Here is a 25664-nt window from a genome sequence, read left to right on the forward strand (position 1 = left end):
AGCACTTTCAAGAAAAAAGAAAAAGAGAAGCTTATATGCTCTGTTCAGGCACAGCCCCTTGTGACTCTGGCAATTACTTAAATTTTTTTCTTGCCTCAGGTACAAAAAATACCTGTATATATAAGCCACAATGAGCCTGCCATGAAAAGTACAAATGAAAAAATAAAAAAGAGATTTAACTCCGAAGACCTGAAGAAAACACGAAGCCCTAACGAACTCCGTGTCTCCTCAAGTCCTCAGACGCGGAAAAAGAAAAACTGAGGGGCGTGTCCGCACGGCGAGCGGGAAGAGGTGTGCGCACATGCGCAGTGCGTTCGCTCGCGCGACGGAACGCCGTAGAAGAGATTTTGCTTTAAAATCCTCCGGGGCCGACGTGGCGTCACCCACTTGTGATAATATCAGCCTGCTTGTCTTTGGAGAATGATGAATATCACCCTTCAGGACAGGCTGCTGCCTTCTCCGGATGGCGATGTTCCTCATTTTCATCTTCCACCTCGCCAGGCAGGGAGGGAAGCTCGGTCTCAGAGCTGCTATACTTCACCAGCTGTTTTCCAGCACTAAAGTAGAGGGTCCATTGGAATAAAGTATTAAGTCAAAAACATCCCGAGGTCTTGGCAACATAAGACTTATGCTTCGTATTATTCATCAGTAGTAGGTCTTTGATTTTCCTTTCCGCATAAACCACTCGGGTTTTCAAGAGACTTTCGCTGTTCCCTAGTTTTCTCTCATCTATTTTGGAGCAGCTAATAGCCACTTCCTGGTCGTTGATGCTGACCTACCTTCTCTTCTATTTCGCCTTCGCCGTCTTCCTTGGTTTGTCCAAATATTCTTGCTGTAGTTGCTTCAAGATGGCTACCTGCATGAGGGTGCCGGTCTCTAGGTTGCTCTGGCAGTTGCTTCAAAGGCGGCGGTTTCTAATTGCTTTGAATTCGCCAGTTGAGGTCCGCGAGTATTCTAGTGCCTTGTCCTCTCACGGTGCTAATGCTGGCAGGAACAGAGGTGAGCAGCACTCCTCATTCACTCGGAAAGGAGTGTTTGGGATGACAGTGTAATGGTATTGCGAACGCGTTTTGTTCGTTAAGTTGTAGGAGCTGACCTTCAGGCCCAATATAATGAAGCTTTTTTGCACAAGTATACTGCCACTGTTATGGAGATTTAACTAAATGTTCCCCGCAAATAGGGAGGGAGAAATGCTTGTGTTTGAGACTGACTACCCCAGATAGCTTATCTCTTTCCCCTTGTTGCCTGGCGGCCTTTGTAGGACTTCTAACAGTTTCTTCTGCAGTGAAAGTTGTCCTAGGCAGGCCAAGGCTACAGGAAGCCCAAAGCTAGGCTTGTCCAGCCTTTTTCTAGGGGAGGGGGGGGGGGGGGGCGCAGACACATTTACTATGTGGTAATATTCAGAGGGCCAAAATACGACTGTGCATGAGCATTCTCCGAGAACACCCTGAAAGTTGAATTACATATTACTACTACTATTTAGCATTTCTATAGCGCTACAAGGCGTACGCAGCGCTGCACAAACATAGAAGAAAGACAGTCCCTGCTCAAGAGCTTACAATCTAATAGACAAAAAATAAAGTAATCAAATCAATTAATGTATACGGGAAGGAAGAGAGGAGGGTAGGTGGAGGCGAGTGGTTACGAGTCAAAAGCAATGTTATTTACTTATAAAAATGTATGACAAAATACAATAATACATAAACCTTCCTAAAATTCAGCATTTCTCCCTACAACAGCCCATTGTCAAAATGCCCATTTTTCATACAAAAATCCATTTTATTTGGAAACAAACCAAAAACTCTTAACATTTATTGCCAACTTTTTACGTGTCTGGATTTAACTAAGTTAATGTGATTTCTGTAGCCGTCAGCTTCTGGTAAGTCATTTCTGTCCTATTTCTGCAGTAGAAGTAAAAATTGCTTCTATCCAAGGCAGTACTGCTATCTAAACACATTGCCCGCATTAGTAAGCCAAAACTTTAAAATAGGTACAGGTAAAAACAAATTGTTTTCTTAAATAAACTATTTGGGCTGCCTGAGCAGCACAATACCTCACAATACGCTTTACATGCATTACAAAACATAGTGCTTCAGAAATATATGCAGTCACTTTGATTATGATCCTGCTGTATGTGGTAATATCAAAAGATTTGCTGAAATCAAAATAAACCACATCCAGTGAATGTTCTTGATCCAGTTCACAATTAGAAATCCCTTGCGCTTATCCCATGCTTCTCTACAGTCCTGTGAATGCTTTTATCACCATTACCTCTAATGAAAGGCCAGTCCATTCATCGGTCACCCTTTCCATGAAAATATATATTTCTCATTGTTATTCTTCAGCCTCCCCCCCCCCCCCCCCCCCCCTTGCATTGTCATCTTTTCTTGGAATCAAACTGTCACCAGCTACCCAAGAAAAGCATACAAGAGATATTTAGGTGCTCATTTTCAAAGCACAGAGTTACAAAGTTACACTGTAAGCTATGTAACTTTGTAAGTCTATGTGCTTTAAAAATGAGCCTTTGTTTACTAAAGTGCGCTAGCGTTTTTAGTGTGCATTAAAATTAGCGCACGCTAACGCTAGAGACACCCATAGGAATATATTGGTGTCTTTAGCATGTGCTAAAAATGCTAGCACGCCTGTAGTGTGGCTTAGTAAACAGGGCCCTAAGTGTTTAACGAGTCTGATGTTTTACGAGCCCGCAGAAACAGTACAACAGTGATGAACCGTCAGAATCTGGTAAGAAATGATTATAGAAATCAGATTTCTCAGGTATAGTTACAGTTTCTATACTGCTTAACTTACAATAGCAAGAATCCCAGTGGTGTACAACAAAAATAAAATGGAACAAACAAGAAAAGGAATGCCATTTAAAATAGGACAGACTCAGTCATACTACACCAGTCAACACCATACATACAGACCCAAAGTTCTGTTGGGTATCTGTAACAAAAGTTTTGTAGAGATCAGCTGTTAGAGTTGGACTTAAAAAGGGCACTCATACACGTTGTGCATGGGGATCCCTTCCAAAACAATTTGAGTGGGAGGGGTATTGTTCCCTCATAAATCATTGACAGGTATGTGGGGGTGGGACATCCCTTCTTCCCAGAACTCGGAAATCATCCGTGGAGTGGAGGAGTGGCCTAGTGGTTAGGTGGTGGACTTTGGTCCTGGGGAACTGAGTTCAATTCCCACTTCAGGCACAGGCAGCTCCTTGTGACTCTGGGCAAGTCACTTAACCCTCCATTGCCCCATGTAAGCCGCATTGAGCCTGCCATGAGTGGGAAAGCGCGGGGTACAAATGTAACTAAAATAAAAATAAAATAATGGAGAGGCTTGGCTCCCAATGCTCCTGTCAAAATCTTCTCCCTCATCTCTGGGGCTCTTGATGTCTTCAACCACCACTGAAGTGTTGATGCCCCTGTACAAGTCGTTGGTGAGGCCCCACCTGGAGTATTGTGTTCAGTTTTGGAGGCCGTACCTTGCTAAGGATGTAAAAAAAATTGAAGTGGTGCAAACAAAAGCTACGAGATTGGTATGGGATTTGCGTTCCAAGACGTATGAGGAGAGACTTGCTGACCTGAACATGTATACCCTGGAGGAAAGGAGGAACAGGGGTGATATACAGACGTTCAAATATTTGAAAGGTATTAATCCGCAAACAAATCTTTTCCAGAGATGGGAAGGCGGTAGAACGAGAGGACATGAAATTAGATTGAAGGGGGGCAGACTCAAAAAAGATGTCAGGAAGTATTTTTTCAGAGAGAGAGTGGTGGATGCTTGGAATGCCCTCCCGCGGGAGGTGGTGGAGATGAAAACAGTAACGGAATTCAAACATGCATGGGATATACATAAAGGAATCCTGTGCAGAAGGAATGGATCCTCAGGAGCTTAGCCGAAATTGGGTGGCGGAGCCGGTGGGGGGAAGAGGGGTTGGTGGTTGGGAGGCGAGGATAGTGATGGGCAGACTTATACAGTCTGTGCCAGAGCCAGTGGTGGGAGGCGGGACTGGTGGTGGGGAGGCGGGAAATAGTGCTGGGCAGACTTATACAGTCTATGCCAGAGCCGGTGGTGGGAGGCGGGGCTGGTGGTTGGGAGGAGGGGATAGTGCTGGGCAGACTTATACGGTCTGTGCCCTGAAAAAGACAGGTACAAATCAAGGTGAGGTATGCTCATATGAGTTTATCTTGTTGGGCGGACTGGATGGACCGTGCAGGTCTTTTTCTGCCGTCATCTACTTACACTATGTTAGTATAAGCTTGTAGCACAAAAAATCTCTTAGGAAAAAAGGGGTCTCAACAGTGTTAGGTCAATGGAAAAAGCAACACAGAATGAAGATGTTCATACTAAAAATGATTCAGTATATATGGTGATAACTTAATCTGCAGAATAGGGTGCTTTTTTTAACTAAGCCTAAAACCTTTTCTTCTCTTGATTAGCTTTTAATTAGCTTTCCTCCACTTTGGTTAAATATTACTTGCCTTCTTTAATCTTATCACCACAAAAGCATTAAATCAGAAACAGAGAAGTTGGGTGCAAATGGAAACCTTGGGTAGATGCACTAAGGTGTTCGGAAGAGCCCTTCCCTTACCAATTCGCTATGGTAGGGAACGGCCATGCATCAAGGAAATGGATTGCAAATGAGCTGCTTGTTGTAGCTCACTTGCATTCTCTATTCCCTCGGAAGCCAGTCGAGCATGCGCAGAGCAGCCAAGCATTATGCTGGCTGCGCTGCGCATGCCAAGGATGTCCTTTATGGACGTCCTTCACTCAAAAAAAAAAAGTCGTCCCCATAATCGTTGCAGACTTTCACATGCCAAGGATGTCCTTCACTCAAAAAAACAACAACAAAAAAAAGGACCTCCCTGATGAGCAGGAAACTTGTCAGCAGCCTGAAACCTCAGAAGAGAAAGAGTGCTGAAAAGAGCCTCAGTTAATTTAAGTGCTACTGCTCTTTGCTTGTGTAACATTTCCATTGTTTACTGCTTTGCATGTTAAAGGCAGGCTTACATAAGGCAATTAGGAAGGACTTCTCTGAAGAAAAAAAATATCCAAGTGCTCATCAGGGACATCTTCCTGCAGCTTTTGTGATGGGCTTCCTTCTTGGATGTGTTTTTCTTACCTGCAATTAGGAAGGACTTCTCTGAAGAAAAAAAAAAGGACATCCCTGTTTTGCTTACCTGCCTGAACTGACCACAATCACAGTTCTCGCAACAGTCCCCTCCAAGGTTGTTTTCAGCTTGCCCCCCCACACACACACAGGATCGGGACGTGCGAGGACGTCCAAATCAAAACTTTTTGGACGTCCTGCCCTCCAGCTAAACGCACTGTGATTGGCTGAGAGAGACCTAGAAGGAGGGACGTCCAAAAAGTTTTGATTTGGACATCCTCGAACGTCCCGATCCTGTGTGTGTGTGGGGGGGGGGGGGGGGGCACGCAAGCTGAAAACAACCTTGGAGGGGACTGTTGAGAGAACTGTGGTAGTGGTCAGTTTAGGCAGGTAAAAACAGGGACGTCCTTTTTTTTTTTTTTTTCCTTCAGAGAAGTCCTTCCTAATTGCAGGTAAGAAAAACACCTCCAAGAAGGATGCCCATTGCAAAAGCTGCAGGAAGACGGTCAGCTCGTGTTAGACGTCCCTGATGAGCACTTGGATGTTTTTTATTCCTTCCGATTCCTTCGTAGCACCACCCTGTGTGGGGACAGCAGAATCCGAGGCACACAAACCCTCCAAACTACCCAGATTTCCAGGGGACAAGACAAATAAGCAGCACAGGAAGAGAGAGCATCCTCGTAGCCCGTCTGATTGCTGCTTCCCGTGAGTGTTTTGGAGAGAGAAGGCAGAGTAGTAGCCCTTCACTTAAGCTGCAAATGTCCAAGTGCTCATCGGGGACGTCCTTTTTTATTTTTGTGAGTGATGGACGTCTCTGTTAGGCACTTTAGCAGGACGTCCCTGACAAGCACTTTTTTTTTTTTTTTTCCTTCTGATTCCCTCACGGCAGCCCCAAAGAGAGGTGCAGACCTCCCGTTAGGGTTTCCACAGTAAGGGAATCGGAAAATGGTAGTGCATCTCTTTACAATACGATTTATACACATTATAATACTAATTTGCTCATCTGCATTCCGTTTTCGTTAGCTGCTACCGTGATAGGAAAATGCCCTTTAGTGCATGTCCTGGTTTACTACTTGCACGTTAAACTGGCTAGAACCAGTTTAAAACCCACGTTAATGGCTTGTTAAGTTTAGTGCATTTAGCCCCCTGTCTTCTCCTTTTCCTAATGCCCTGTTACACTGCAGATCTCACCTGATTTCTGAAATTCCATCTCACCACAGATGGTCCTCTGTTTGAATTCTGTCACTAGTCTTATCCCCCATAGTGGTGAATGTGCAGTTTGAACTTAATTCTTCACCTGTCACAATTCCTTTTGTAACTACAAGGCTACAGATAGTATGATAATAGTTCACAGCCACTTAAGCCTTATGGTATCTGGCTGTGAATGATCCTTACCTTTTTGTTCAAGCTGAGAATCCTATACTGTAATGTAGCCTTGAATTTTTTTATAGTTCCAATCAGTTTATACTGGGTGCAGTTCTTCAAGATTTAGCTGGTGATTTGTTGGTGGAATTACACCCTGTAGCACTAAAAGCCCAGGTCCTTGTTGGGGTTGATAGGGTACAGATGTAGTACAAAACGTGGGGTAAGGCTGATAAGAAATGTTACTACTGTGGTGTCATTAATTGTTCTACTTGGAAACAAGTAGCACCAAAGGATTCATCCTTATCTTTGGTTTGGAAGAGGTTTATTTTCTTCTCTCTAGAAATGAAGTTGAATTCTTTCAGGTTTTCAGAATATCCACAATTAATGTTCATGATTTGAGAACCACTAGTCTAGGATGTTTCAACTGAGCAGAAGGCAAAAATATTTTATTTATTTGTTGCATTTGTATCCCACCTTATCCCACCTCTTTGCAGGCTCAAAGTGGCTTACAATACATCATGAGTAGTGGAAGAATGTTAGTAAATAAACATTTAGTATTGCAGGATCTTGGTCATCATGATGATAATAAAACAAAGTAATAGTATACAAGCAGATATTGTGAAACAGTTCTGAACATGGGCGAGTTGTTCATATTCATATTGGTTGATCTTTGTGGTACGCTTTATTAAAGAGATGGGTCTTCAGTAATATGCGGAAGTTCGTTCTTTCGTAGATCGATTTTAAGCTGATTAATTTCTAAAAATAATGGTGAATGTGTCTTTGACACTTGCATGCTAGTTTATAGAATAGTGTGTAATCTGTGTGCCCAAATGCCAATTAGTTTCACATACACAGTTCTAGAATTGCCCTTGTAATGTGAAATTTCAAATGAAGGGCTGGAAAGAACATGAGTAATGCAACTTGCTGTTAACATGTGTATTGTTAACACTCGTTAACTGCTAACATAGCCTTTAATATGGGATGTGTAACTGCATTCCGCATTAGCAGCCATGTAATAGTAATGACTATTGCTCCACCTTTGTGGTATGGCACTCTTCTGCTAAGTACCAGGAATACCATTGTACTTAGCATGGAAGATTTACACTTAAAACAGCTTAACTTTGTTTATTATCATGCATTAAGTACAAATTCTTCATGGTCTTTTTGTAAATGGGCCTCTATGTTTAGCATCTTCACTTGCTGTGCATATTTCAGAAATATTACATAGTAATAAGAAATTTGGCTTTTATTTTGTAGTTGCAACCTCCCGAGACAACAAATTACCACAGAGTGGAAGGTTCAAGAGAGAGGTACGGCATTTACAGTTCAACTATGGTATTGTATAACCTTTAATTGAAAAATTATTTTCTTTAGTAAGTTTAGAATCGTTACTGAGACTGGCTTTTTCTAATGCTCATTGATCCTATCAAGACAGTACTTATAGAGACCATTGCTAGGTGCTGGGCTTTGGAGAGGAATTTACCATATATATATATATATATATATGTGTGTGTGTGTAAATACCTCAAAATGTAGCATAATTATAGAGTTTATATATATGAACTCTATAATTATACTACATTTTGAGGTATTTACATATATGAACGCATTTCAGCATAGACATTCTATCAGATAGATGCTTTTAACTGTTTTGGGCAATATACACTGGGGGCATATTCAGCAAGATGACTTCTGCATAAAGAGCTCTGGATTAGTTGTTAGGATATCTTTATGTGAATTTAGTCAATCTATCCATTTAAAGTTTAGGTGGTCCATTTACACAGATAACAATAGCAAATATTGCTACTACTGCATGACTTTTGGCCTAGCACTGAGAATGTTTCTGGCCTCTCCTAAAAATATATGGAAAAATTTGGTTATGCATCAATTTATATAAATAAAATTTATCCCGTCAGCTGCAGATTTTAAAAGCAAAGCTCTTACATGGCCACTATTCATTGCTGACCATATAAGTGTTTTTGAATATTGGCAAGATTATGTACTCTGTTTTTCACTCCTTTAAACATAGTAAAGATGGCTTCCCTCTTGATAAACATTATACTGCAGGTTACATTTATAGTCAGTTATTTATTAGGATTTATTAACCACCTTTGTGACAGAAGTGTGTTTAAGCCTATAAAACTGCCTTTATTCAGTTTTAAAGTGCATTTCTCTAGTTTGACCAGCAGGTGGTATATGGTATGTTTTAAGGCAGCTGTAACAAAGAACTGACCTTTCCCTTCGTTAGTTAACACAGATAAAGGAAATGCCTGTAGTGATATTACAAGCTTTTTAAAAAATGTTATTGACTGGGCTCTGATTGGCCCAGGAGCTTTTTTCATTTGAATTGTACTGGCTTTTGCTCCAGTTTCAGCCCGGGAGAACAGAGAGAGAGAGAGAGCTCTTTGCTGAAGCCCATATAACTGGTGATCAGCTATATGTCCTGATCTTCCCAGGTACTTTTTAGGAAGTAAACAAATGTTTAGTTAGTGTTATAATTGATCCATATTGTTTCCTGTTGTTGTTTGATGATTGCACATTTTTTGTTCATTGTTCAATATATTATGACAAGAAACAATTGTTTATTGCCTCTGCCTGTCTGGACTGATAAAGAATTCTGGTGGTTTGTGTGTTGGGTCTGTGAGTGCTTTCTGGGAATTGTGGGACCACTGGGAGTGTGGCCCAGTAACCTAGAAATCAGTGGGGATAATTTGAGAGTGGGAGACTCGCCCAGAGGTGGTTGTGACCCAGTCAGTTGGATGAGGGTGCTAGTTTAGAGCGCAAGTGGCAGGTGTTGGCAGACTGTGCTGGGGACGGACCCTCTGAGTGGCTGCGGGGTAACCCCTGGTGGGTATCTAGGCGTTTCGTGACAGACTTGTCTTTTTTTTTTGTGGCAGTGGTGGGATTGTCAGGCTGAGTGCGTGGCATGAGGGTCACCATAAGAGTCTTTTTTTTTTTTTTTTTTTATCAGTAACCTCCAGACACAGAGCACAGTGAATAAGTGCGGCAGTAACGGTCACTTTTTCTGTTCAGTTTTTTTTTTTTTTTTGGTAGTGTTAGGAGATTAGCAGCATGCTGATGGTGACTGGCAGCGGCTGTCAGACACCTGAGATGCCTGACCTAACACAACAGCAACCAAATGACCTCGGTAAGGAGTAGCTGAGGACCCACCTGTTTGGAGCTCAACTCCTGGGGGGAGACCGTACTCCTTGTGGGCAAAGGCCCATGAGTTGGCAGGGCTGGATGCTGTGCCTGCTGAAATCCGGCAGATCTACCAGGAAGATCACCAGTGGTGAGAGAAACGGGAAGAGCAACAGCGGCAAGAGGAACGGGAACGTAAAGAGTGACAGTGGCGAGAGGAACTGGAATTCCAACTGCAGAAAATGTTGGAGATGGAAATGGCTCATGTCCAAAGCTCCCGCCCAAGCCCTGAGGCAGTATCCACAGCTCGGATCGGGCCCAACTTGTTTTCGCAGTTTGATGATACCCAAGGTGACATAGATGGATATGTAACTGCTTTTGAAAATATTTGCCACTTTAGTGAGATTCCTCAGAAAGACTGGGTGCACTATCTGGGAGGAAAGCTCACTGGTAGAGCACTTGAGGCGTTCCAAGGACTTTCTATGCAGACGTGGCAGTTTTGAGTAGGAGGGCAAAGCGTTGTTGAACCGTTACACCACTACCCCTGAGACCTACAGACTAAAGTTCTGGACTTTGCAAAATGGGGTGGATGATACAGCGAGTTTGTGATCCAGCTAAGATACCAGCATCAGCGGTGGCTCAGTGGAGCTGAGGTTAAAACCCTAAAACCTGATGGTCGTGGAGCAGTTTCTTCAGCATTGTCATCCAGAGGTGTGGAAACATTTTCAAGATCACCAGCCCCATACTCCATAGAAGGCAGCTGAGTTGGCCGACATCTTTATGGGTAACTGTCCCTGGTTGGCAAAGAGATGCCGTCATCTGCAGCAGCCGGGATCTAAGGGCAGCCAGGGCCTAAGCCAAATATCCCTGCAACCTCAAAGATTGTCAGCAAACCCTCCAGTGTTCCCCAAAAACCTAAAGATTTTAGGTATAAACGTCCTTGTTATCAGTGTGGGCGCACAGGACATTTCATAACGGAATGTCCAGATAATCTCAAGCCTACATTAAAGAACATTCCAGTTCCTAACCTATAAATGTACTCACTCTGCTGCTCCCCAGTATCTCTCCACACTCGTCCTTCCCTACACCCCTTCCCATGCACTCCGCTCCATGGATAAATCCTTCTTATCTGTTCCCTTCTCCACTACTGCCAACTCCAGACTTCGCGCCTTCTGTCTCGCTGCAACCCTACGCCTGGAATAAACTTCCTGAGCCCCTAAGTCTTGCCCATCCTTGGCCACCTTTAAATCTAGAGTGAAAGCCCCTCTTTAACATTGCTTTTGACTCGTAACCACTTGTAACCACTCGCCTCCACCTACCCTCCTCTCTTCCTTCCCGTACACATTAATTGATTTGATTTGCTTACTTTATTTTTTGTCTATTAGATTGTAAGCTCTTTGAGCAGGGACTGTCTTTCTTCTATGTTTGTGCAGCGCTGCGTACGCCTTGTAGCACTATAGAAATGCTAAATAGTAGTAGTAGTAATTCCTGCAGTAAAGCTGGCGGCTTTCAGGGTGGCTCCAGTTCCACAGAGGAAACCCACACAGTTGCCGCAGCACAAAAAGTTACTGTCCATTCATCAAGCAAGGAAGCAGATTGGTTTCTACCACACTACAGCACCCCAGTAATTGTGAACCAGACCCAGGTGGCTGGGCTTGTGGGCACTGGCTCTAGCATGACTTTGTTACAACCAGGAGCTAGTGCCGGAAGATGCTATTCTACCAGGGTACACTGCAGAGGTAGTGCTGACCATGGATCCAGAGAGACTGTACCCATTGCTCGAGTATTCCTGGATTGTGGTACCAAGCCTGGATACAGAGAAGTAGGCATAATGAAAAACATGCCGGGGTACCAGTGCTGTGTGTAACCAACATGGGTCCATTGAACATTACCCTTGATAGCAGAGTCAGCATTTCCGCTATGATTACCTTTGATAGCAAAGTCAGCATTTCCGTTATGGTGACCCATAGTCAAGCCAGGATGTCCCAAAAAGCAGAAGCAGCAGAGATCACCTCTCCAGTTCCAGATCCTGAACCAGTCCAGGTAGAACCAGCTGACCAAGCAGCAGAAGGAGGTTGTCCAGTTCCTCCAGCAGCACCAGTTCCAGAGGTGACCAGGGCCTTGAGTATGGAACAGCCTGACAACTGATGTCAGCAATTGTTGTCTAGGTATGGTCCCGGGTCCAGTTCATAGAGGCAGTTGGGTCCAGTTCACAGAGGCAGTGGGTTCCCAAAGAATACGCAATCCACATGGGTTTGGATATATATAGAAAGTATATTGTATTTGCATATATAGGATCACAGCACTTAGTACAGGTAAATATTCCAATGCTGTATCTGTATATGGGCTTAGAGGGGAATCAATGAGAGACAGGGAAGAATGGGGGGGAGGGGTGCAGCGAAAGAGGGAAACCTTGAGGTAGGGCTGGAGATGTGTGTGTGGAGAAAGAAGGAAAAAGCCTAAGAAAGCAGAGCCATGTGCTCTGGGAGAGAAAGCTTTGGGGTAGAGCAAGCTTTGGGGTAGAGCTAGGGAAGAAAGGGGGGCCAGAGCCGGGGCTCTGGTGGTTGGAGATGGGAGTGTGCAGACAAAACGACAGAGAGAGAAGGGCTGAGCAGAGCCGTGTTGCTTCTGCTTTATACCTCAGGAACAGAAAGAGATCAAAAAACTTATTTCTTCCCAGCCTTTGATTCAGCTCTTTGCTTTACCAACTCCAGCTTGCTTTCTGAAGTCAGGAAAAGTGACCCTTTTCACAGGTTCTCCACTTTGAAGTCCCTAGTTCTGGAGCCTATCTGTCTGGCTTTGTTTTGTTCTCACCAGATGCCCAGAGAGGTATGCTAATCAGGAGTAATTGAGAAACAACAGGGCTATCAGCCAGCTGGGCAACACTTGGTCCATTTGCTATCCTCAGTGATCCTGAGGGAGGGGGGTTATCAGAAGTCAGAAGCTGGTTTAATATTAATCTAAGTATGTCAAGCTGGTTTCATATTAATCTAAGTATGTCCAGCAATGCTGACATCTCCACCACTTTTTTTTTTTCATGGAGGCAAGATGGAAGCAAACTTGGATGCCTGATCTGTCACTGTAGTGACGACTGTTCATGTTCCCATACCTCCAGTTATATAACTCTGCTAGTTCTAGCAGGTCCTCTGTCCTGCTTATTCATATCTCCACAATAGTGAGATGTTTACGACCCCTTATGCCTTATGAGTCCAAGCTTCATGCCTTAGATTGGGCAGTCGCTAGTGGGCGGGGATAACCCAATATGCCACCTCTTACCCGTCTTGGAGAATGGACAGTGCATTCGGGATGCAGGCATTTTGGAGGTTAAGGCCTACAGGTACCAGGATGCCCGGTATAAAATAAGCCCAAATTAACTGCCAGACTAGAGTGGTTCCAAGGTGGATGGATGGGACTGTTAAAAAAAACAACAAAAAAAAAACCCGAATTACCATGCCAGATTAAAATGTAAATGCTGGGAAGAAAGTAGTTTAAAAAATTTCAGATGGGAGGGAAAGTAGTGTGTGTGTGTATAGCTGCCTTATAAGGGTGAGGGTATTTTATAGGTAAACTTTTAAAGAGTTGTACATATGTCTAAGTTTACAGCACATGAAAATCATACAATGCATAGCAATACTTGTACACCAGTTAAAATGATGATAGGGTGAATTAAAACTTTAAAGACATGATCAGCTGTAGGTGAATATCCAAAGAATTATTCCCATGCTGCGACATGGGAGTCTTGTAGCAAATTTTGAACAGTTTGTCTAATTTGTCCATTCTCATAGGTGATGGTATGATTCACTTCTGTGGAGGTTGTTTTCAAATGGTCCATATAGGCATGGAATTCAGTAAAGTTCTTTAGTTTGTATAAAGTCTCTTTTCCCATGCCCAGAGGGAGTGGATGTACAGCGTATGGAATAAATCTGGAATGTCAAGAGAGTCATTGGTAACCAGAGGTGCAGAATATGATGTCTCATTAATGGTGTTGGAAACCAGCGGTGTATGACTGCACCAAGTATTGTCTGTAAATAGTTCGAACTGTACAGCAAAGTGTTCTTAGGGAGGTGCATGTCATGTACTTGGGGAGCAATGGTAAAAGAAATATTTTGAGGAAACAACAGATTAAAACAAAAGTGTCCGAGTATTGTTCTGTAAATAGTTCGAACTGTACAGCAAAGTGTTCTTAGGGACAGTGGTGTAGCCAAAGGTGGGCCTGGGCCCATCCACTTAGGACTCAGGCCCACCCAATAGCACCACACGTTTAGTGCTAGCTAGTGGGGCTCCCAAGCTCTGTCAGCTGAAGATGTTCCCTTGATGATGCCAAAAACAGTGCTCTCCAGCAGTCTAAATTTCCAAAGCTGCTGATACCGGCCTCAGCGCATGCCTGCTGCACACTGCCAAGCTGGACAACAGCATTTTCCCGCAAGCTGAGATATGTTTTTTAAGTTAGTGGGAGAGCTCTTGATGCCCACCCACTTCTTGACTAGGACCACCCAAAATTTGCTGTCTGGCTACGCCCCCTGCTTAGGGAGGTGGATGTCATGTACTTGGGGAGCAATGGAAAAATATTTTGAGGAAAGGACAGATTAAAACAAAAGTGTCCTGCGCCAAGGTAGTACACCCTGTGTGAAACAGCAGGTGAATGCCAAAGTTTGGCAGTCAGAGTACAGGAGGATGAATTGTTCTAGCAGGAGCTGTCACTCTCTTTAAACTGATGAGGTTCACACTGGAAATGAAAGGGCGGTCCGCTGGCACAGGCTAGGGTCTATTGGTTTTGAATGATGTCCAGTCATTGTCCAGGGGCTGCACCCAATGCGAGATGGTCCAAAGGATACATTATCACATTATTAACTTGCACACCAATGTTAACAACAGGGTAAATAACTGTATGTTGTCCTGACCATGGGATCAAAGTACGGATAGAGCATCCTTGTTGTGAACAGATTGGAACACTAACCGTCCACCGATCAAGGTGAGCTATAGCAAATTCTGGTAATTTGGTGCTAGCCATCTGAACAAGAGATGGTGGTCAGTGGCCTAACTTAGACGTGGTCAGAATTTCCTTTAAGATAGTAATAAGCTCTATCTGTACTTGATCACAGGCCATAGCCCATGAAATATTCTTTCCCAACCTGTATTCTTCATGTGCTAAAGTCACAATTTTCTGTTCTATAATGGGTGATATAAGAGCAAAGGTATCTACTATTACATTAGCTAGTTTAGCTGAAGCCTCATTAATAATATGTTGTGATGTAAACCCTTCAGAAGCATGTTGGGCTGTGGATCTCATCTTATTCCGGAGCACTTCTATATCAATTGTATTAAGGGCTCCCACTGTAGTTCCTATGCCCCCTAAAATGGTGTCCAATAATTCCTGCTTGTATCTAGAGGGATTGGCTGGGGGTGTGGCTGACTGCATATCCAACCACGTATTAAGCATATGTATGTGGTTGGCAACAAATTGAGAGCAGTTTGTATATTTGGTAGTGACTAGAAATACTTTAGGAAACACATGCCACATAAGAAAGTGGTATTCTACATCATATAAAACATCATGGGGTGCATCGTATTTAATCTGAAATGGTTTCCCCTCCTGGAACACAATTAATATCTGGAGGACAGAATAGGAGATCTGGAGTGGTAGGGGAGGTGGGAGGAGGGGGTGGTAGGTAAACAAGTACATCAAAAAGAAAGAAGTCTCAGTAATGTGCCGTTGATTACTTTGAATCCATGTATAAGTGATCTGCCAAGTCCCTTTATCCTGACAGGAAATATTGTACAGAATCAAGGCAGGAGGGCCTAGAAAGTATTTCTCTGGGGGTGCAATCAATTCTTGTATTTCTTTCTAGGGAAGTGGAATTGGTGGAGTCCACTTCACTTGCATGATGTTTAGGAATAGTAGACTGGTCTGTCTTGCGCTCGAACAGAAACTCAGGGTAACCAGGTCTTTTCCTTCAGGGAATGGTGGGGTATTTCTTGATAGCGATATACCCTATCTGTGGAATTGGCCCCAACCAATTGTGCATATTTGGACGATAGTTCCTGTAATGAGACTTGGGTAAAGGAGAGAACACATACCACACTAACAGAAACGTGCCATACTAGAAGCACACGATATTACAGTATACTAACTAACCTACTTACTTATAAACTTATATAACATTTATATAAACTTACTTCTATAACACCTCAACAGAAATAATGTTTACTATTGTTTACTAAGTATAAGCACACTGAGTATCACAATAAAATAACTAACCTACTTATACTTACTCATATACCCTCATCAACAGAAATAGTGTTGTTACTAAGTATTATTACCCACTATTGAATTGTGTATCAACTATACATTTATTTATTTATTTATTACATTTGTACCCCGCGCTTTCCCACACAATGCAGGCTCAATGCGGTTTACATAGTAATTCGAAATACATAGTCTTATAACAGAAATTTCAAAACGGTAGTGAAACATTATGAAGTGAGCTTGAATAATCTATCTATAATATAAAAGGCCACCATCAACGTTCTAATGAAGCCTCACTTCCATTTTGCATGGTGGTGTAGATATCCGGTTTCACGAATCACAGGCAGGGCTAAGGAGTAGGGAAACACGCTCCTCTCCTGCTGACTCTGCTGCCCGGGTTGCTCCCCTCCCCCCGCTGTATCGTCAGAGCATGGCTGTGTCAGAGAAAATGAGTGCAGGGAAGGTCAATGGCTCCCTCCCTCCCTCCCTTTACATTTAAAGCAACACCAGGGACTTGCATCTTTGCCTCTCACAGCTTATTCTCTCCCTTCGCCGGAGAACTAGCATTAAATATCCCTTGCGAGTGGAAATCGTAAAACTTGTGTACAGAGAAATGGGAGTTACTTGATGCTTTTCTTGACAACTGACCTCTTCTGTATCCCCTATTTTCCAGACTGCTGCTGCTGCCAGTTAAAATAAAGCGCAGGACTCAGACAGGCTTGCCACTGTCAGAAGCCAACAACACTCTTTCTACACATTCACTCTGCAGGGAAGAGGAGAATCGATGGATGGCAAAAGGGGGGGGCAGGGGATAGAGGAGAATCACTGGGTAGCTGGAGGGGGCGCAGGGGAGACAGGAGAATAGCTGGGTGGATGGAGGGGGCAGGGGAGAGATAACAATCACACACACATTCACTCTCACAGACACACTCACACCTAGACTCAATCTCTCTCTCTCTCTCTCTCACACACACACACACACACACACAGTGCTGCCGGCCACGCAGAGGGGGGGTGGGGAGAGGCAGCGGGTCCTGAGACCACAAGGGAGGGGAGGGAAACGCAGAGGGGGGAGGGAGTCCTGAGACCTGGGAGGGGGGAGGGGGTCCTGAGGGGACAGGTATCTCTGTCACACACACACTCTCAAGTTGTCTTCCTCTCTCTCACACTATCCAGCTTATAATTGAAAGACAAAAACGCCTATATTGCGACCTAAATCGGGGAGATAGGCGTTTATCTCCCAAAAACGAATAACGCGGTATAATCGAAAGCCGAACTTGGACGTTTTCAACTGCACTCCATCGCGGAAGCGTACAAAGTTGACGGGGGCGTGTCGGAGGCATGGTGAAGGCGGGACTGGGGTGTGGTTATCACCCGAACAGAGATGGGCGCCTTTCGCCGATAATGGAAAAAAAGTATGCGTTGTAGCTAGAATTTAGGGCACTTTTCCTGGACCCTGTTTTTTTCACGAATAAGGCCCCAAAAAGTGCCCTAAATGACCATATTACCCCCAGAGGGAATCGGGGATGACCTCCCCTGACTCCCCAGTGGTCACTAACCCCCTCCCACCACAAAAAATGATGTTTCACAACTTTTTATTTCACCCTCAAATGTCATACCCACCTCCCTGTGCAGCAGTATGCAGGTCCCTGGAGCAGTTTGTTAGGGGGTGCAGTGGACTTCAGGCAGGTGGACCCAGGCCCATCCCCCCCCCCCACCTGTTACAATTGTGCTGCTTAATGCTTAGTCATCCAACATTCCCCCAAACCCACTGTACCCACATGTAGGTACCCCCCTTCACCCCTTAGGGCTATAGTAATGGTACTGTAGACTTGTGGGCAGTAGGTTTGAGGGGGATTTGGGGGGCTCAACACACAAGGGAAGGGTGCTATGCACCTGGGAGCTCTTTTACCTTTTTTTTTTGTTTTTGTAAAAGTGCCCCCTAGGGTGCCCAGTTGATGTCCTGGCAGTGAGGGGGGACAGTGCACTACGAATCCTGGCCCCTCCCACGAACAAATGCCTTGGATTTATTCGTTTTTGAGCTGGGCGCTTTCATTTTCCATTATCGCTGAAAAACAAAAACGCCCAGCTCACAAATTGTCGAATAAAACATGGACGTCTTATTTTTAGAGAAAATACGGTTCGGTCCGCCCCTTCACGGACCCGTTCTTGGAGATAAACGCCCATGGAGATAGACGTTTTTGTTCAATTATGCCCCTCCACGTCTCACACTGTATCACATTCACAATCAGGCTCATTTTCAAAGCACTTAGCCTCCCAAAGTTCCATAGAAACCTATGGAACTTAGCCTCCCAAAGTGCTTTGAAAATATGCCTCTATGTGTCACACAGTCACACACACACTCGCAGACATCGGGGGGAGGGGGGGAGCGGTGCTAGCGCCCGTTTCATTCCTCTCTGAAATGGGCCTTTCACACTAGTGTATAATAAGTTGAGTTTTATAATGTATGATTAGGATAAAATAGGGTAGACAGAATTGGATAGTATAAGTTGGGGGAAAAGGGGTAAGGAAGGATATAATAAAGGGGGGATGGAGAAGAGAAGGATGTGATGCGTAGAGGGGGAATGGGGAGGAGGGATAAGTAAAACCAATGATGAGGTCGGTATCTAAGTCAGAACAGAATTAGGAATGGAGGTTGGTAAGATTAGGTTGGGACATTAGAGTAGGCTTGCTTAAAGTAGTCGTTAATTAATCGTATAGGTCTTGGTAGAGCATTCCAAAGCTGGCTGTCCAAAAAGGAGAAACTGGATGCATAGTAAGTCTTGTATTTAATTCCTCTGCAATTGGGAAGGTGTAGGTTCAGATAAGTTCGTGAAGAAATAGATCTATTTCTGGCAGGGAGGTCGATCAAATCACTCATGTAGCCGGGGGATTCACCGTGTATGATGTTGTGGGTCATTGTGTTGATCTTGAAATTTATTCTTTCTTTGATGGGGAGCCAGTGAAGTTTCGCTTGAAGAGGTGATGCACTTTTGAATTTTGATTTGCCAAAAATAAGTCTGGCTGCCGTGTTTTGGGCAGTCTGGAGTCTTTTCAGTATTTGGGTTTTGCATCCTAAACAAACACTATTGCAGTAGTCAGTGTGGGTGATAACAGTGGACTGTATCAGGTTCCGGAAAGTGTTGAATGGGAGATATGGCTTCACTCATTTCAATATCCAGATCATATTAAACATTTTCTTCGTGGTGAGTTTGGCGTGGTTTTCAAAAGATAAATGGCTGTCTATCGTTACTCCAAGTATCTTTAAGTTGTTGGATACGGAGAGTTTAACATCGGGGTGTTGAGAGTAGTCGGGAGATAAGGGGAGTATTGGGAAGAGAGAACCAGGCACAGCGTTTTTTCTTTATTTAGTTTCATTTTAAAAGCATTAGCCCAAGAGGTTAGGGTGGTAATGGCAGTATTAATTTTGTCGTGGATTTCAGATAGATTGGATTTAAAGTACATAAGTAATGCCACACTGGGAAAAGACCAAGGGTCCATCGAGCCCAGCATCCTGTCCACGACAGCGGCCAATCCAGGCCAAGGGCACCTGGCAAGCTTCCCAAACGTACAAACATTCTATACATGTTATTCCCGGAATTGTGGATTTTTCCCAAGTCCATTTAGTAGCGGTTTATGGACTTGTCCTTAAGGAAACCGTCTAACCCATTTTTAAACTCTGCCAAGCTAACTAACCACTTTCACCACGTTCTCCGGCAACGAATTCCAGAGTTTAATTACACGTTGGGTGAAGAAAAATTTTCTCCGATTTGTTTTAAATTTACACTGTAAATTTACACTGTAGTTTCATCGCATGCCCCATCATCCTAGTATTTTTGGAAAGTGTGAACAGACGCTTCACATCCACCTGTTCCACTCCACTCATTATTTTATATACCTCTATCATGTCTCCCCTCAGCCGTCTCTTCTCCAAGCTGAAAAGCCCTAGCCTCCTTAGTCTGGTGACGTCTTCGGCGTATATGAAGGGATTTAGGCCATGTTTGGTTAGTAGTCTGGCCAAGGGGATCATCATAAGGTTGAAAAGTATTGGGGAGAGTAGAGATCCCTGTGGTACTCCACATTCTGATGACCATGGGGATGATAGATTTGTAGTGCCTTTGACTTGATAGGATCTAGTGGTAATGAAGTTATTAATCCAGTTGATAATGTTTCCACCGATCCCAAGTTTGTCCAATAGTGTGGTAAGGATGGAATGGTCAACCATGTCAAAAGCGCTGGATAAGTCAAATTGTAAGAGGATGATGTTGTATCCATTTGCTATTTCAAGTCTGAATTTAGATATTAAGGTTAGAAGAACCGTTTCAGTGCTGTGGGCAGGACGGAAGCCTGACTGGCACTTGTGAAGGATGGAGAATTTCTGGATGTATTCATTAAGTTGCGAGGTTACTCTGTTTCCAACAGTTTGCTGATTAGAGGTATGGATGCAATTGGACGGTAATTGGTAATGTCATTCGCGGGGTTTTTTGTATTCTTTGGAATAGGTGTTAGTAATATGTTACTATGCTTGGTGGGGAAAGAACCTCTTTGAAATAAAAAGTTTAAGTGGGAGGAGAGATCAGAGAGAAAGCATGACGGGGCGCTTTTCAGAAGGTAGTTGGGACAAGGGTCAAGGTGGCATTGTGATCTAGAGAGTTTTGATATGGTTGTGATGACTTCTTTAGTAGTAAGGGGGGTAAAATTAGTCCAATAACGGTCGACAGGTGCTCCATCTGTTCCATGGTCAAGGAAGGCGTCAAGTGAAGTTATCTTTAGAGATTGAGTTACGAAGATTAACAACCTTTTCTCTGAAGTATTTTGCTAATTGATCTGCAGAATGACGATTAAATATGATGATGTCACTGGATCTGTGTTTAAGAGGTTTTTTTTATAAGTTGATACTATACAATACATCATGAGTGACTGCTATAGTTACCACTCTTCAAACATCTTTTTGTTCTGGGGGCAGCCTTCTGTGCTGTATTCCGGAATCAGTCGTCTGTGCTGTATTCAGGTGGAATCTGAGAACAGAAACTGGTAACCACTCATTATCCATATGGTTTCAACTGAGTGATGTGTTTCCAACATCGCTGGTTGTCTGGCCTTATGATCTGATATAGGCTTGGGCCTAAGGTATCTGTAACCAAGTATGGTCCATCCCACTTTGCTGTGCCAAAGGGGAGGTTTGGTCTAGGGTTTAGGAGCATGACCTTACTCCCCACGTTGAGTGGTCGCAAATCAGAATCTTTGGCCTGCACCTCCTGCAGATAATTCTTAGACTTTTCTGTGTTTGCCAGCACAGTGGTCTGGATTTATTTTAGGTGTTCTTGCAGGGATTTCATCCACTCATTTCCAAGAACTACAGTCTGATCCTCCGGGAGAAAAGGATGTAGCAGGTTTTCCCATCGAGGCATTGGCCTTCCCATTAAGGCTTCATATGGGGCAAAACCTGTGGACTTACAGACATTGGGTCTGATACGCATAAGGACCAAAGGGAGGGCCTGATCCCAATTTTTTCCTGTCAGATTCAGCATAGGGCTGAGATGTGCTTTGATTGTTTGATTCATACGTTCTACCTGCCCCGCTGCTTGGGGATGGTACGAAATGGGCAATTGCTGTTCTATGCCTAGAAAATCAAACAGTTCCTTGACTAGCTGAGAAACAAAAGCAGGACCATTATCAGATTCAATTGTCTTGGGAATTCCTCAACCTATAAAAAAATGCATAGTTAAGACCTCAGCTGTGGTTCTGGCAGTTTGATCTGATACCGGAAATGCTTCTATCCAGTGGGAAAAGGAATCGACTACCGTGAGCAAAAAATCTGTTTTTCCTAGCTGTTGAAGGGAGAGGGCCCACCTGATCTATCTGTAGTCTCTCAAATGGGCCCTGTGGTGGCGCTCTCATTAGCTTTCCCCTTTTGTTTTTAGGTTGTCTCCCAAATGAAGCACAAATCACACAGGAGGCCACATGATCCTGTATGTCATGTTTCATTTCTGGCCACCAGACTAACATGTTCAGGGTTGCCAACATCTTTTCAGTTTTAGGGTGCCCCATGGGACCTGCTCCATGAACCCAATGCATCCAATCTTTCCCTTGAGCTCTGGGGATAGCTATAACCAATCCTTCCTCCTTCTTCACACACAGCATGTCTTTCTATATAGTGAGTGTGAGAAAGGGTGTATGCTGGTAAGTGTTATCAGGGGTGTGTTGCACTAGTTGCTTCAGATTGGAAAGCTCTGAATCATTTTCCTGCAGTGCACTGAAATAATCTGGTGGTAATCAGTGGATCGTGTGGCCATGGCTACCATCCGGGTCGGCTCATACCAGGGCCATATAGGGCCTACATGACATGCTTCCTTGGCTAGTGAATCTGCTAAAGTGTTTCCATTCACTAAAGGGCCTTTTTTTCTGTGTGCTTTCACCTTCACTAAATGAACTTTCTGAAATGTTTCACTGAGTTCTTGTGCCATAGCCCATAGTGCTGAATTTTTTACAATGGACCCATCTGTGGATTTAAAGTTGTGGCTTAACCACCATGGCAGCAATGCAATTGCACTTCTGAATACGTAATCTGAATCTAAGATTATCTGTATTTCAGGTTGGGAGTCTTGATAATGCTGCAAAGAGGCCACAAAGGCAGCCAGTTCACAGTATTGTGCCGAGGCTGACACACAGGAGTACTGCCTCTGCAGAATTACTTGGTTATCTGGGCCCAGTTGTACAATTCTAAACCTGCTAATCTCCTTCCTCCCTCACATTGGCTACTGCCATCAATATATACTGTAGGAAGAAAAGGGGATATTCTGTCCAGTACCAGTTCTTTAACTGTCAAATGATTGAGGGTACTGGGTGAAGACTGACAGTCATAAGTACATAAGTAATGCCACACTGGGAAAAGACCAAAGGTCCATCGAGCCCAGCATCCTGTCCACGACAGCGGCCAATCCAGGTCAAGGGCACCTGGCAAGCTTCCCAACCGTGCAAACATTCTATACATGTTATTCCTGGAATTGTGGATTTTTCCCAAGTCCATTTAGTAGCGGTTTATGGACTTGTCCTTTAGGAAACCATCCAACCCTTTTTTAAACTCTGCCAAACTAACTGCCTTCACCACATTCTCCGGCAACGAATTCCAGAGTTTAATTACGCGTTGGGTGAAGAAAGATTTTCTCCAATTTTTTTTTTTAATTTACTACACTGTAGTTTCATCTCATGCCCCCTCGTCCTAGTATTGTTGGAAAGCGTGAACAGACGCTTCACATCCACCTGTTCCACTCCACTCATTATTTTATATACCTCTATTATGTCTCCCCTCAGCCGTCTCTTCTCCAAGCTGAAAAGCCCTAGCCTCCTTAGTCTTTCTACATAGGGAAGTCGTCCCCGTTTTCATTTTAGTCGCCCTTCGCTGCACCTTTTCCAATTCCACTATATCTTTCTTGAGATGTGGCGAGCAGAATTGAACACAATACTCAAGGTGCGGTTGCACCATTGAGCGATATAACGCCATTATAACATCCTCACACCTGTTTTCCATACCTTTCCTAATAATACCCAACATTCTATTTGCTTTCTGAGCCGCAGCAGCACACTGAGCAGAAGGTTTCAGTGTATTATTGACGACGACACCCAGATCCCTTTCTTGGTCCGTAGCTCCTAGCGTGAACCTTGCATGTCGTAGCTATAATTCGGGTTCTTTTTTCCCCACATGCATCACCTTGCACTTGCTCACATTAAACATCATCTGCCATTTAGCCGCCCAGTCTCCCAGTCTCGTAAGGTCCTTCTGTAATTTTTCACAATCCTGTCGTGAGTTACAACTTTGAATAACTTTGTGTCATCAGCAAATTTAATTACCTCGCTAGTTACTCCCATCTCTAAATCATTTATAAATATATTAAAAAGCAGCGGTCCTAGCACAGACCCCTGAGGAACCCCACTAACTACACTTCTCCATTGTGAATACTGCCCATTTAACCCCACTCTCTGTTTCCTATCCTTCAACCAGTTTTTAATCCACAATAGGACTTTTCCTCCTATCCCATAACCCTCCAGTTTCCTCTGTAGCCTTTCATGAGGTACCTTGTCAAACGCCTTTTGAAAATCAAGATACACAATATCATCCGGCTCCCCTTTGTCCACATGTTTGTTAACCCCTTCAAAGAATTGAAGTAAATTGGTCAGGCAAGATTTCCCCACACAGAAGCCGTGCTGACTCGATCTCAGTAATCCATGTCCTTGGATGTGCTCTGAAATTTTGTTTTTAATAATAGCCTTTACCATTTTCCCCGGCACCGACGTCAAACTCACCGGTCTATAATTTCCCTGATCTCCCCTGGAATTTTTTTTAAAAATGGGCGTTACGTTGGCCACCCTCCAATCTTCCGGTACCACACTCGATTTTAAGGATAAATTGCATATCACTAGCAGTAGCTCCGCAAGCTCATTTTTCAGTTCTATCAGTACTCTAGGATGAATACCATCCGGTCCAGGAGATTTGCTACTCTTCAGTTTGCTGAACTGCCCCATTACGTCCTCCAGGTTTACCGTGAAGTCAGTAAGTTTCTCCGACTCGTCCACTTGAAATATCATTTCCGACACCGGTATCCCACCCAAATCTTCCTCAGTGAAGACCGAAGCAAAGAATTCATTCAATCTCTCCGCTATGTCTTTGTCTTCCTTGATCGCCCCTTTTACCCCTTGGTCATCCAGCGGCCCAACCGATTCTTTTGCCGGCTTCCTGCTTTTAATATACCGAAAAACCTTTTTTACTATGTTTTTTTGCCTCTAATGCTATTTTTTTTTCGTAATCCCTCTTGGCCTTCTTTATCTGCGCCTTGCATTTGCTTTGACACTCCTTATACTGCTTCTTGTTATTTTCAGACGGTTCCTTCCTTCATGAGGTTGTCCCTCCAGTAAGATCCCTGCAACCTGCACTTTAGGCTCTTTTAGTAATTAAGACTTCACATTCTGTGCCTGCAACATAAAGCGTACCACAAAGATCAACCAATGTGAATATGCACTACTCACCTATTTATATTCAGAACTGTTTCATAATATCTGCTTGTATACTATTACTATATCTTATTATCATCATGCTGACCAAGATCCTTCTGTAATACTAAATGTCTATTTTCTAGCATTCTTCGTCTACTCATGATGTATTGTAAGCCACTTTGAGCCTGCAAGAGGTGGGAAAAATGTGGATACAAATGCAACAAATAAATAAAATCCTCAAAGCATTTCCCGCTTCATATGGCCCTCCCGTGCATGCTGCTAGCGGAGTGGGAGATCCTGGATGGGGCTATCAGGGGTGGACAAAAGCTCTTTATCCTCTTTATACTTTCACCCCTTGGCCTTCTGAGAGCTCCATGAGAAGCAGGTGAAACAGTAATTTCTCGTAGCCTTTTCTGTGAGAGCCTCCAGTGTTAAGGCTGCTATTAGTGGCGACTATGGGATGAGAGCTATACTGCATTGGCTGCAGCAGCTGCCAGAGACCACTTTCCAGGAGTCTGGATTAGCCTTCATGATGAATGTCCTCTATGACCTGGTTTGTCTTTCTTCTCAATCAGTGGCTGCTTTCGTGGTGGGGTGCTGCTGGCTGTGGCTCTGTTGGCTATGGCTCTTCCATTGGGTCACAGATGTGGTTTCTAAGAAGCTCCTCAGTCAGCTGCCCTTTAGACGGTGCTGGCTATTTGAAGAGGACTTTGAGAAAATGGTGAAGGATATGGGAGAAGCTCAGCTTATCTGTCTCCCAGAACAGAGATAAAAAGGTGCTCAGTGATCCTCCATCTCTAGGGAGAA

General features: G+C 43.8%; 1 protein-coding gene across 5 annotated transcripts in view; it reads left to right on the forward strand.

Annotated features, from left to right (window-relative positions):
- Positions 1–25664, forward strand: part of MRPS35 (mitochondrial ribosomal protein S35) — a 201074-nt gene that overhangs the window by 5696 nt on the left and 169714 nt on the right. Inside the window, exons 1-2 of one of the 5 annotated variants that reach the window (XM_030214271.1) lie at positions 467–999; positions 7736–7788. In XM_030214271.1, the coding sequence (XP_030070131.1) occupies positions 768–999; positions 7736–7788 (285 nt within the window). In that variant the 5' untranslated portion in view covers positions 467–767. Of the gene's footprint in view, positions 1–466; positions 1000–7735; positions 7814–25664 lie in introns of those variants that run through there. The other 4 variants (XM_030214270.1, XM_030214269.1, XM_030214272.1 and 1 more) reach the window with 4 other exon arrangements.

The sequence above is a fragment of the Microcaecilia unicolor genome, chromosome 9 (assembly GCF_901765095.1).
Source record: "Microcaecilia unicolor chromosome 9, aMicUni1.1, whole genome shotgun sequence".
NCBI classification, from domain to species: domain Eukaryota; kingdom Metazoa; phylum Chordata; class Amphibia; order Gymnophiona; family Siphonopidae; genus Microcaecilia; species Microcaecilia unicolor.